Here is an 11,762-nt window from a genome sequence, read left to right on the forward strand (position 1 = left end):
AGGGAGGTGTGAATGTGGTCACTCAAAGAGAGAGATAAGGCAAACTGCCCACTTGACAAAAGTAATCTGCCATACAGATGGTAATGGAAAACATCTTGCATGCCATCTTCAACAAATAGCATGTCCCCTCTCCATACTGCCTTGTCACCCTGTTCCCAACAGCTGTGTGATACTGTTTCCTGTGGATGTGTCACCCTGCTTGCTACCTGCTGTCACCCTGCTCCCTACAGAGGTGTCACCTTGCTTTCTATAAATGTGTCCCCCTGCCTTCTGCAACCCTTTGCCCAGCTCTCTGCAGCTGTGTCACCCTGCTCCCAAAAGCCCATCACCCTGCTCCCTACAGCCATCACTCTGCAGTGACAGACTGAACTTTGTTAGAGCCCTGTGATTTATTGTCACTGATAGCCAGAGACTAATGCCTCAAATGTTTTAAAGAGATAAGGGCAAAGGCTGATAAGAAGCAGATTCTGGAGGGGCAGGGTAATGTTTTTTATCATGCCAATTCCCTCCCTTCCAACGACTCCTGACTGGCACAACAAAGCATTTGGGAGATTTGGGAGAAATGGGGCCAAATTGTGGCCATGGCATTGGAAGGGGACATAAACCACCACAGTGCCCAGTATTGCATCAGACAGTGTAAAACCCCTCCCTGGGGTAGGTATGGGGGCACTGGCTCGTGAGCCCCCTGCATCCCTGTCGCACCCTGCTCCCCACACCCCACCACAGGGGTATTACCCCACTGGCAGCTGCTGCCTGATGGCACTGGGAAGACAGGAGGCTGCTGCCACCCCCCAAAATTCGTGCCACCCTGACCCAGCCCCACACACTGGGACCTTCTGAACCCTGAACTGAACTCCAGGAGCTGTTCCAGGACAGCACAGCCACCCAGGAAAAGACTGGGACCTGTGGTGGCTGCAGGAACCCCTTCCCTGGCTGGGACTTGAACCCAGGCCGCAGCAGTGAGAGTGTGAAAATCTGACCACTAGACCACCAGAGATGAGTGGTGACCACCAGGGGGGAGTGGTGACCACCAGAGATGAGTGGCCAACACTAGAATGACCCGCTGCTGGCATCAACCAAGCCCTGAAGGGACAGGTACCCTTGCTCCCCGCAGTTAAAGGAGAGGACCAGAGAGGATGGATTTCACAGCCTTTCTGGGGGAATTGGCAGGGATGTCTGTGTCATCAGGAAGCCCCTCTGTGCAAGGGGACCCCATCCTGCAGGCCAGGGAAGCAGGAGATGGTAGTGCCATGACTCTGACCACCATCAAAGGCAGGTTTGGGGAAGGCAGTGACAGCAAATGGTTCAGGAAAAAGTGTAGCAGCCTCTGGAGGTTCACCAGGGAGGTTTTCCTGCTGCTACTGGATCATTGCCCCCTTGGGGCTGCTGTGCACTGCCAGGCTCATGTGACATACACCACACTGGGCACAGTGTCATGGACACAACAATACTGACCCCCAGTGCACAGCCCGAGCTTCCCCAGAGTCACCTGGGAGAACAGCAGTGCACATACAGGCTGAGTGTCAGGAGAGCCTTTCCTGGGCAAGGGTAAATGATCTGAGCCCTGGTGCTGGGCAGGGAGTGTATCTGGAGGCCCAGTCCTGCTAGTTTACAGTAATCTGGTCATCTTGTTTGTCTTGAGAAAATAGCTGGTTGTGGCCAGCTTTTGGAACCTAATCTGGAGCTGTGAAGAGCAGGTAAGCAGTTGGTGATTCTCTTTTATAGGGAGTCCTTAGGGGGAGTAGAGATTTCTGTCTTCCTTTGTCCCACGGAAAGGGAACAAAAAGTGACTTCCTGATGAACAGAGAGATGGAGAGGGGCTGGAAAAGGTCCCCCCACTCCCCAAGGATTTGCTACCAGCAAAGACAGGGCATTGCAGAGCTGCAGACCCCTGCTCAGGACAAAAAGCACAAGGGAGAGCCCAGGGCTCAAGGAGACAGTACAAGTGTCACCTCTGCCTGCAGCTCCCAGCACAGCAGGGCTCTGATTCAAGGGGAAGGAGCACTGACACAGAGGATGGAGCTCCTGGGCTGTGTGCAGAGAGGAGACCCCAAGAGGGGAGCATGGGTGCGTCTCCAGGGCTCCTCAGCTGAGGGATGACCCGTGGCTGAGGTGGAGGTGGGTGGAAGGGCTCCAGGAACGCTTCCCGTGGAGGACAGCAGAGGGCCGGGTGCTCCTTGGATGCTTGCATGTGGTTGGGAGGGGAAGTAAATGGACAGAGAGAAAACCTCCCTGGCTTTCAGGGATCGAGGCACACAGATTGCAGACACCTCCCTGTGCTTTGCCTTGTGCCATGAAGCTCCAAAAAATGGTCTGTGCAGCTCCCGTCTCCATCTGAGGCCAGACCCCACCATGGTGCGCCTCTGCAGCCCTTCCATGATCTGGTCAGAGGGTCCCGGTGGGACTCTGGGCATCCCCCAGCCCCCGGTCCCTGTGGTGCCACAATCTCCTCTCAAGTTCCCCTTCAGAACCTGGTGGATCCCAGCTGCCACCTTTGCCAACACCTTTCCTTGGGGAGTTGCCCTTCAAGGAGAAGGAGAAGGCAAAGGAAGGCAGCTTTGGGGAATGTGGCTTGGAGAAAGGATGGACCTACAACAAATGACTTGGCATCTTTCCAAACCTCTGACATCTCTGCTCTGACGGCCAGGGCTGCAGAATGCACCTTCAAAAATCCTGCACAGGGCAAAGCCCCTGAGTGAGGGGCAAGGCTGGGCTGTGTGATGATCCTACGGGATTGTGCCAGTCCTTGGGCATGTGTGGGACAGGGAAGGGGGAGGCTGTGCAGGGCTGAGAAGTCACACCTCGCTGTGAGAGCAATAATCAGATGTCATGGTTTCAGTTGCCTTTACCAGCCATGACAGAACGTGAGCTCTGGCTGCCTTGCGGTTGGGAGACCAGAATCTTTCTGTGGTTTCTGAGATCTTGATCTGGCCCTATCACATATTGTGTCACAGGCAGTAACAGTTCCTTCATCTGCCAGCAGATCTGGGAACACCAAACAGGTTCATTTGCATGTCCCAAGGCAGGACAGTCTCCATCTCTGCCACCTACCACAGGTGACTGGCAGGTGACACAGCACAGCAGCTGCTTTTTGGAGCCCTTTGTAGGGCCATGTGGCAAGGCAGGTGTGGGACATAAAAATAGACTTTTTCTACAGGCACTGCTCCTTGGAAAGAGAAATCCCAGCCCCAGGATCAGCCTTGGGGCAGTGGGGATGAGGCTCAGCACAAAATGCAGTGGTTGTTGTTGTGCTGAGAAGATGAGGGTGATCCCACTGCCTTACTTTACACCCTACATGGATCTGGGGCATAAGAAATGCTCACATCAATTAGCCAGACCAATTCTGGAATACAATATGATGGTAGCAATAAATAATCCGTCTCCCCATCTCTGACAGGAAGAGTCCCTTGGCAAATTCCAGCTGAGGTTGTGTCCTTTGCAAAGCCTGAATACCTGCAGCACATTGCTGTGCTGCCCCAAAATGCCACCACTATGTGTCTGTGACAACCCCATGATGTCAGGCACTTGGTTCAGCTCCAGCTCCTGCTCATGAAGAGTCCTCAGGGTCCTCAGGACAGCAGCTGGATGCCTCCGGGGAGGATGACTGGGAAAAACCATGGGCTCCTGACCACCCCAGCAGGGTCCCTGGCACAACCCTGGAGACCCTCCTGCAGCCCTGGTCCCCACCCATGGGGACACTGTAGTGGAGGGTACACTGGGAAGGTTCTGAGTGCCCCCACAGACCCATGAGGCCAGTGGGGGAGAAGGAGAATGGCAGCAGAGCAGCCCTTCTCTGCAGCTCTGGGGACAAGGGTCAGTGAGGAAATCTGGGAAACACGAGCTTGTGGCACCTTGTGAGCAGCATCTGGGCTGGAAAACACCCAGAGGAACCATGGGCTGTGAGCTGGCAAAATGGGGGCCAGTCACAAAGTAGAGAGATGGAAAAAGGGGAAATGCTCCCTGGAACATCCTGGGAACCCATCATGTCACGGCAAGGGCAGTGCCAGGGGCCTCTGTGCAGTCCATGCCATGATCTCCATGACTGTAGGTGGGCACCAGGGACTGGAGTCTCTTGGTCCATCTCAACTCCCTGGGCTGGGGAAGCTCCTGCTCTGCCCTCTGCATCCCACCTTGAACCAAACCCATTGGCACTTGGAGAAGATGCTCTTTGTAGAGTTAGAACATCCAGGCAGGATTCCCAGTCAAGCCCAGCCCCTACTGGGATTGTTGGGAGGGGTTTGGAGGGCACAGCCCCACACTGGAAGCACAGCACTGAGAATTCTGTGCTTGATGGTGTGCCAAGGCTGCCAGCCTGGATCTACAGCCAGTCTCCAGACTGAGTGTTCCTGCTGCCCATGCTGCCCTCACTGACCCCCTGTATCCACCCTGGACATTTCCCAGACCCACCACTGGAGAAGGGACCCCTTGGTGGAGCCTGCACCTTCCATTTGAGATTCTGAGCACCCCTGACCCCCAGACCTGGTTCCTTGAAGATGAGACTGAGCTGGGTCCTCCTGGTGCTTTTGTGGGGATGCTGGGGTGACTTTGATAAGCAGAGTTGATTTGGATGATGCAAATGTGAACCTGCTGCTCAAGGGTGGTTTCATATCCTGTCTTGGTCACTGGAGGCTGATTTGCTCACACTTACCTCCCTTCACACAAAGGCTATTCTGCTACTTCCTCAGCCAGCTGTTTCTTTTTTTTTTTTTTTTCTTCAGTATTTCTGAGGCAAAGGTGCCATGACATCAGCTCTATTATGTTTTGGAAATTGCATGTTTGCCTTCAAATCTGACTGACTGGCCACTGTCCCTATAAAAAGCAAGGACTAAGCCAGCACCTCACAAAAGGCACAGGAGGAACCTGCTCTGATCCTGCCTCTGCTTATCCCTGTCCAGGATGAACATCTCCACACTCTGCCTCTCCATCATCCTGGTTGCTGACCTCTTTTCTCAGGCCCTTCCTGCTCCATGTGAGTACAGCATCCCTCTGCTCTCCTGGGGTGGACTTTTGCTCTGACTGCCTGTAATTTGGAGCAGAACTCACAAAAGTCAGCTGCAAGTGTTGGAAACCTGTTTGAATAACTTCTCCTGATTTATTTTGACTGGTCTTCCTTTCTAATATCCTTTTATTTTAGGGATGAATTTTACTGGTATAAAAGTTTCCAGGTTTCCTCTCCCCTCATTTTCTTCCTGGCCTTTAGGAGTGGACACAGGGTAACAATAGGGATTTTTACCCTGGATGTTATTGTAAAACATTTAACAAACAAACCTAGCAATATTTTTTATCAAGCTTCTCTGTTCACAGCAATTTCTTGCTGATTTTTAGGGAAAACAGGGGGAGAAGGGACAGTTCAGCTGATTAAGGAGGTGGTTGCCTGTGCTCTCAGCCAGGAATGTGCAATTTATTGAGTAATGGTCTCAGGCTGGATTTCCTGATCTCTTCCAGTGGGGTCCGACATGGCTTTATGCTGCTTCAGCTACATCTCACGAAAGCTGCCTCAGAGTCATGTGCAGGAGTATTTCTACACCAGCAGCAAGTGCTCTCAGCCAGCAGTTGTGTAAGTACCAGCATTGGGCCCTGAGGGGAGGCTCTGCCAGCCTTTGGGCTCCTGGCTTCACATCTAACAGGGCCAGGAGCAGGATGCTGTGAGGCATCATACCTGGGGAAAGGGAGCAGCCGCCCAGGTCCCATGTGCAGTTTGTAAGCCCTCACCCTCCTCAACTGAGAAATAAGTGGTCCCTTGGTCTCCTTGGACTGTCCTGATGCTGTGAATAAGGCATGGGAAGGAGGTCAGGAGACAGCAGGACCTTCCAGAGTTTGATGAACTCAATCCACACAACATTCCACACTGCACCTGGGCTCACCTCTGCATAGGACAAGGGGACAAATATCTGAGCATGGTAGGGTCTCCCAAAGGACCCTGATCTCCCCCTGGGTTTTAGCACACTCTGGAGCTCGAGGATGCTTGAGAGTTTGTGAGAGATGACCCAATAACATGACCCCAGTCCCTGATGCTCCTTTTCTCCCTGAACTCATGACTCGCCAGGTTTGTGACCAGGAAGAAGCGGGAGATCTGTGCTAACCCTGATGCCAGGTGGGTGAAGGAATACGTGAACAGCCTGGAGCTGCAGTGAGCCCTGGAAGCTGAGAAGTCCTGCCAGACCACCCATGAGAGTTTGGCACAGACCTAGAAATGCTACTGCCGAGCACCAGGACCTGCTGAGCCACCTTAGGATCCTGGAAGTTTGTTTTGCCTTGCAAAAGTGTCATTTATCCACAATAATTCAGCTACACTTAGGGCAAACGTGATGCTGAAGACCTCTTGGCCTTGCAGACCCATCTTGGGGTGCCCTGCTGTGTGATGTGGCTAAACTGAGCCCCATCTTGTGCCTCCACTGCTAGAATGGGAGGGGGATTTAATCCCAGAGCTATTTGTGGGTTGGAATTAGCTCTGAGTGCTGTTTTATGAGCTCAGGATGAATTTTCCTACTGAATTTTGTAACGGTGCAGTAGATGATGCAAGATCTGTCCCTAGAGAAGGAAGTGGTACCCTCGTTACTTACAGGATGCTTGTTGTGGAACCACAGTGTTCAGCCTTATTCTCAAATTGCTGTTTTGTGCTGGTGCCAATGAATAAAGCTGTTTTCTCTCTGTGTCATCATTGGTTGTTCCCCTCCTGTTTGGAAAATGGGGACCCCACTACAACTATTTTCGGAGATGTAGGAGAAAAACCCAACTTCTCAGCTGGAAGTGCCCCAGCCTTCTTAGGTCGAAAAGCCTTCCCTTCTGCTTGGCCTCCCTGATCCCAGCACCACAGCAGCATCAGCCCCAGCACCTCCCACACTTCCCAGTCCCTGCCCTTATGCGGAGCCAGAAGTTCTTCCCTGCCCTCTCGCCCATCATATCATAGCCAAGGCTGGGAGCTAGTGGGGCTGTGCCACTGCAGATTTGGCAAAGGAATGCCTGGAAATCTCAGGGTGGGGATTCAAGGGTGTCTCTGTGGTGAGAGGAAAGGGGGATGGCCAGGACTACATCCCTGGCACAGGCTCCTTTGGAATGCAGCCTGAGCCAGGCTTAACTCTTGGGATACTCTGTTAATGTTTATTGCAAGACAAGCACCAATTCACTGTTGTTCTGCAGCTTCCTGGGGCAGGAAACAAGATTTTGTTTTAAAAAGCACAGAGTAAAACCAACAAAAGCATTTTATCAGCCTGCGGTTGACCCTTAAAACTGGCTGGTAACTTTGCGGGCAGAAAATGAGACTGCTGGTCCCACCTCCCTGCTGGACCTCTGCAGGGGATGGGAACAATTCGGGCTGTGTCCCTCAGAACTGGGACAGAAAACCAGTGTGAGGTAAACTGTCTGTAAAACAGCCCGAAGCCCCGTTGGTGCCACAGTGGTCTGCAGATGCTCAGATTGTCTCCTGACCTCTCCTTGCTCATCATCACCTCTGCCCAGGGCAGGGGCAGACTCTCCATCCCTGGAGGAATTTAACAGATGTGTGGATGTGGCACTTAGGGACATGGGTTAGGTAGGGGTGGTCTTGGCAGTGCTGGGGGAATGGCTGGAGCCACCATCCTGGACGTCTTTTCCAACCTTAGTGATTCTATGGTTCTGGGTGGGTGGACTCACCTGGAGCAGAGCAGGATTAGGAAAGAAAAGCAGAAACAAGGAGAGAAACAAGGCTCAAGCAGAGAGACCTTCAAGTTCCCACCAGGACTTGGGCAGATTCACAGACCATGTTTGTACTTAGCCCGATCCATCCAGCCCCCACTTTCCACAGGGTAGCACCAAGGATGGGATGTATAAATGGGTGTGTTTAGAAGAAAGGATTCTTGGACGAAGTGGCCAGTGCAAATTGAAAAGACAGAAATTGAAGAGGCTGAGGTGTGAGGCCAAGATCAAACCATCAGTTCTCCAGGAGTGGCAGTGAGAGGCCATGCCAGGATGTTCGTTATGGGTTTGGGAGCAGTGACCAGCCAGGAGAAAATGTGGACACTGGGACTGAGGGTGTCCCTGGCACCTTTCTCCTCCCAGGGCTTCTTCAAGTGAAGCTGGGAGAGAGAGAACAGCCACAGGGTTCATGTTCTCAAAAAGGCCAGAGAAAACCAGGCTATCCAGTGTTTTGCCCATGGAACCATGAAGGTCTTCTGATCTCCTGATGCCTTCTGCTACTGCAGGCAGGGAAGGAAACGTTCCCTAAGTCCTGCAACTGGAAACTGAAACCAGAAAGGCTTGAGAGGGAAATTCCCACAAGTGCCTGCGCACACAGCCAGGGACTGTCCTGGGGGGAGGCAGCTACAGCACTGGATGATCCAGCCTCTCCAGCCTGTCCCTGCATCCTGGGCATGGGATAAACCTCAGTACTCCCCTCAACTTCCCTTTCTCCATCACCTCTCAGCTCACAGTCCCAGAGCAGGGACAATTTGGGGCTCCTGTAGTTGCTCTGCAGTGCCAAACTTGGGGTTGGGATGTCCTCAGGGGTAGAGGAGACATCCAGCACCCCATTCCTGGGATCTTCACCTGCTCCTGTCCATCCACCAATCACTCTGCTCCACGGTTTCACAGCACAGTGAGGTAGCCACACTCAGGATACACCCCCTGCAGATTTTCACCTCTCCATGTATGGCCCAAGAACCATCTCTTGGGACACAGGATGGTCCTGGGCTGGGCTGCCCTTGACTGGGATGCTGTTCCTTGGGTGTTCATGACCCTCTTGACTACAGACGGCTTTCCTGCCCAGAAAACACAAGACTAGAGAGAAATCACAAGACAATACAGAGGTGCTTTCCCAGCCTCAGAGTTGCCAAATCTGACTTATAACTGCAGGGGAAAAAAATAAACACTAAGAGAAAGCTTTTTTTTTGCTTTAGGAAGAAGATGTGGGCAAGGCTAGGCCAACTCTGGAGTATGCTGTGGGGGCAGTTGAAGGGGGTCTGTAAGAAGGATGGGAACAAAACTTTTACAAGGGCCTGTTGCTGTAGGTCAAAGAGGAGTGGTATTACACTGAAGGAGGTCAGTTTAGAATGGGCATTGGGAAGAAATTCTTTCCTGTGAGGGTGGTGAGGCCTGGGCACAGGGTGCCCAGAGATGCTGTGGCTGCCCCAGCCCTGGAAGTGTCCAAGGCCATGTTGGACAGGGCTTGGACCATGAAAGTCCAGTAGAAGGTGTCCCTGCCCACAGCAGGGGTGGAATGAGATGAGCTTTAAGTCCTTTATACCCAAATCCTTTTGGGATTTCTTCACGGAGTGAAGATGTCAAGGAACTCTGAGCATGATCTCCATGGACAAGGTGTGCCCCGCACTGTGCCTTTGGGCACCTGCTCCTTCCTATCCACGTTCCCATGGAAAGCTGCATCCTGAGAACAACTGCAGCAGGTTTTCTGCTGGCTGTTTTACCCCTACAGCAAGAGCTGGACCTTTCCCCTTGTTCTACAGGTGGGAAAGTGAGGAACAACCCCCATTGGGGTGGTCAGAATGAAAGATGGGGTCCCTGTCCCTCTCCATCACTGCTGGTCTCAATGCTGCACACCCAAGTATCAGTTTGATGTGGGGTGTGTGGAGCTGGGAGCAGCAAATGTGTGCGACATGCCTGGGAGTGTAGAGAGCAGATTCACGAATGTAAAAGTCCCCCATGTGGGCATAAACACTTCTAATTCTGTAGAGGATGTGGGGACTGGGGGTGTGTGTTGTGGGGGAATGAGGTTTTGGAGGCTGTTCCTGAGTCTGCAGTATGGAAACTTTATGGGTTTGCCTCAAACCATTTTCCATCTTCATGTGTCCTATAGAGGCTCAGATGGCTCAGAGGTTTGTTCTGTGTGTGCTGGTGAACACCACACAGAGGCATGTAAAAGGGGAAAAGCAAAGGTTTTCTCCAAATTCTTTATTCTCCAGAATCACGAGTTGACATGTATAAACCAGGGTTTCCCATCATCCAACATTGGGTCACCTTCCTAGAAATACCCTCCCTGTCACCCTCCTATAAATAATTTAATCATCCACAGAAAAAAAAGGACTGACTGCCCCATATGATGATTTCTTAAATAACTTCAAATAATACAACAGCCAAGGTGCAGTCCCATGGGCCTGGGGTTGGGGCAGAGGGATGAGGCTGAAACCTGCTCTGTGCAAGCCAAGGATGAGCAGCAGCCCCAAACACAAGGTGCCCTTCCAGCAGTCCCTTGGGGACACCTGCAGATGCTCCTGTGGCTCCTCTTGTCCCAGGGTCCTGCTCCATGGCTGGAGCTCAGGATAACGTGACTTGTCCATGACAGTAGCTACTCTTGCCACACTGCTTCACTCAGTACTGCTCCAAAATTCTCAGGTAGCTTTGGACCCAGGTGTTTTCAGGATTGGCACAGACCTGGCGGCCTTCCTTTGTGACAAACCTGTGGAACAGGGATGGGACATGTTAGATCTCCACTCATACCTGCTTCCCAGGAGAGCCTGGATCCCAGCTCTGAGCATTGCAAGAAGTTTTGCCCTGTGCTGATGCTGAAGGCAGCAGCTGGCCGTGATGCTCGCCACTGCCATCCCTTTCCTCACACTGCTTCCTCCACTCCTGCAGGAGCATCCCTGGGAATCCCCCCACGAGCATCCCCAGCAATCCCTGTGAGAGCCCTTTCTCCTTGGTATTCCCCTCTCCCTGCTCTGTTCCTACAGCCCCCCTTGCAGTGCAGAGCTGGTCACTCACCCCCCCCCCGGTGCTGTCCCTGCCCTGTCCCATGCTGGCACTCACACGATGCCTGGCTGGGGGCAGCTGCTGCTGGTGCTGTAATGGTGCTGGATGAGCTTCCGTGGGAGCCTGTGCTGGCTGTATGTGAAACAGCAGACTGGGATCTCGAGTCCAGCTAGAAGAGGCAAAGGAAGACAATGTGAGCTCTGGGACCTGTGCTGGCAGGGAAGGTAGTGAGAAATTAGAGAATAATTAAGGTTAAAATGGACATTGGGGATCATCTGGTCCAATGCCCTGAGCAGACTCAAGGTGCTGTGAGATTCTCACTCTGCCATTGCTCAGAGCTTCACTTCCACAACTCCTCCAGCCCCAGGAGGGCTCAATTCTAACCAGGAATAACTCTGAGCCCAGGTTGGATGGATGGGTGGATGGATGCATGGAGGGTGGATGGATGGATGGATGGATGGATGGATGGATGGATGGATGGATGGATGGATGGATGGATGATTTTCTGATTCCAGGGTTCCTACATGCAGTTGATCTCTGGGCGGAGTGAAGAATGGCAAAAATGCTGAAAAATTCTCACTTATCTGTCATGGGAGCTCAATGGAGAAATAATATGGAAGGTTCATATCTGTTCTCCCTTCACAAATGAAAAAGCAGGACTCACCTGGGCCAGAGAAAGTTTGGGAGAAGGAGGCTGAAATGAGGAGAAGAGCCAATCCAGCTGCAGAGACCTTCATCTTTCCATTGGGTGAGGGCTGCCAGGGCAGGAGCAGAAGCTCTGAAAGATGCAGCTCAGTGTGCAACAGCTGGATTCATCCCTCTTTTAAAAGGGAGTCCTGGAGGCAGCTGGGAGCAGCCGAAATGGAAATTCCAAGATGATGATAAAGGATGACATGAAAGTGAAACAGCTGAAGGGAATTAGAGGGAACAGAAAAAAGCGAGGTAGAATGGAATATGGTCCCTCACAATGCCAAGTGACTCAGCATTCATTTTTGCTTTATTCAAATCAAAAGGAAACTAGAATGTGCCAAGTGACCTGGTCACAAAAAGGAGAATGGTCCCACTGGACTCCAGAGGGGGTT

General features: G+C 52.3%; 2 protein-coding genes across 2 annotated transcripts; one reads left to right on the top strand and one right to left on the bottom strand.

The window, feature by feature from the left end:
• Positions 1 to 4,725: 4,725 nt before the first annotated feature.
• Positions 4,726 to 6,660, top strand: LOC102034293 (C-C motif chemokine 5-like). The gene is made up of 3 exons (XM_005425132.1): positions 4,726 to 4,969; positions 5,446 to 5,557; positions 6,047 to 6,660. The coding sequence occupies exons 1-3, from the start codon at positions 4,897 to 4,899 to the stop codon at positions 6,132 to 6,134; spliced, it is 273 nt and encodes a 90-aa protein (XP_005425189.1). The 5' UTR covers positions 4,726 to 4,896; the 3' UTR covers positions 6,135 to 6,660.
• A 3,639-nt stretch (positions 6,661 to 10,299) lies between these two features.
• Positions 10,300 to 11,417, bottom strand: LOC102038004 (C-C motif chemokine 4 homolog). The gene is made up of 3 exons (XM_005425153.1): positions 11,345 to 11,417; positions 10,738 to 10,849; positions 10,300 to 10,387 (listed from the first exon to the last, which is right to left on the bottom strand). The coding sequence occupies exons 1-3, from the start codon at positions 11,415 to 11,417 to the stop codon at positions 10,300 to 10,302; spliced, it is 273 nt and encodes a 90-aa protein (XP_005425210.1).
• Positions 11,418 to 11,762: the final 345 nt, after the last annotated feature.

This window comes from Geospiza fortis, unplaced genomic scaffold, assembly GCF_000277835.1.
Source record: "Geospiza fortis unplaced genomic scaffold, GeoFor_1.0 scaffold59, whole genome shotgun sequence".
NCBI classification, from domain to species: Eukaryota; Metazoa; Chordata; class Aves; order Passeriformes; family Thraupidae; genus Geospiza; species Geospiza fortis.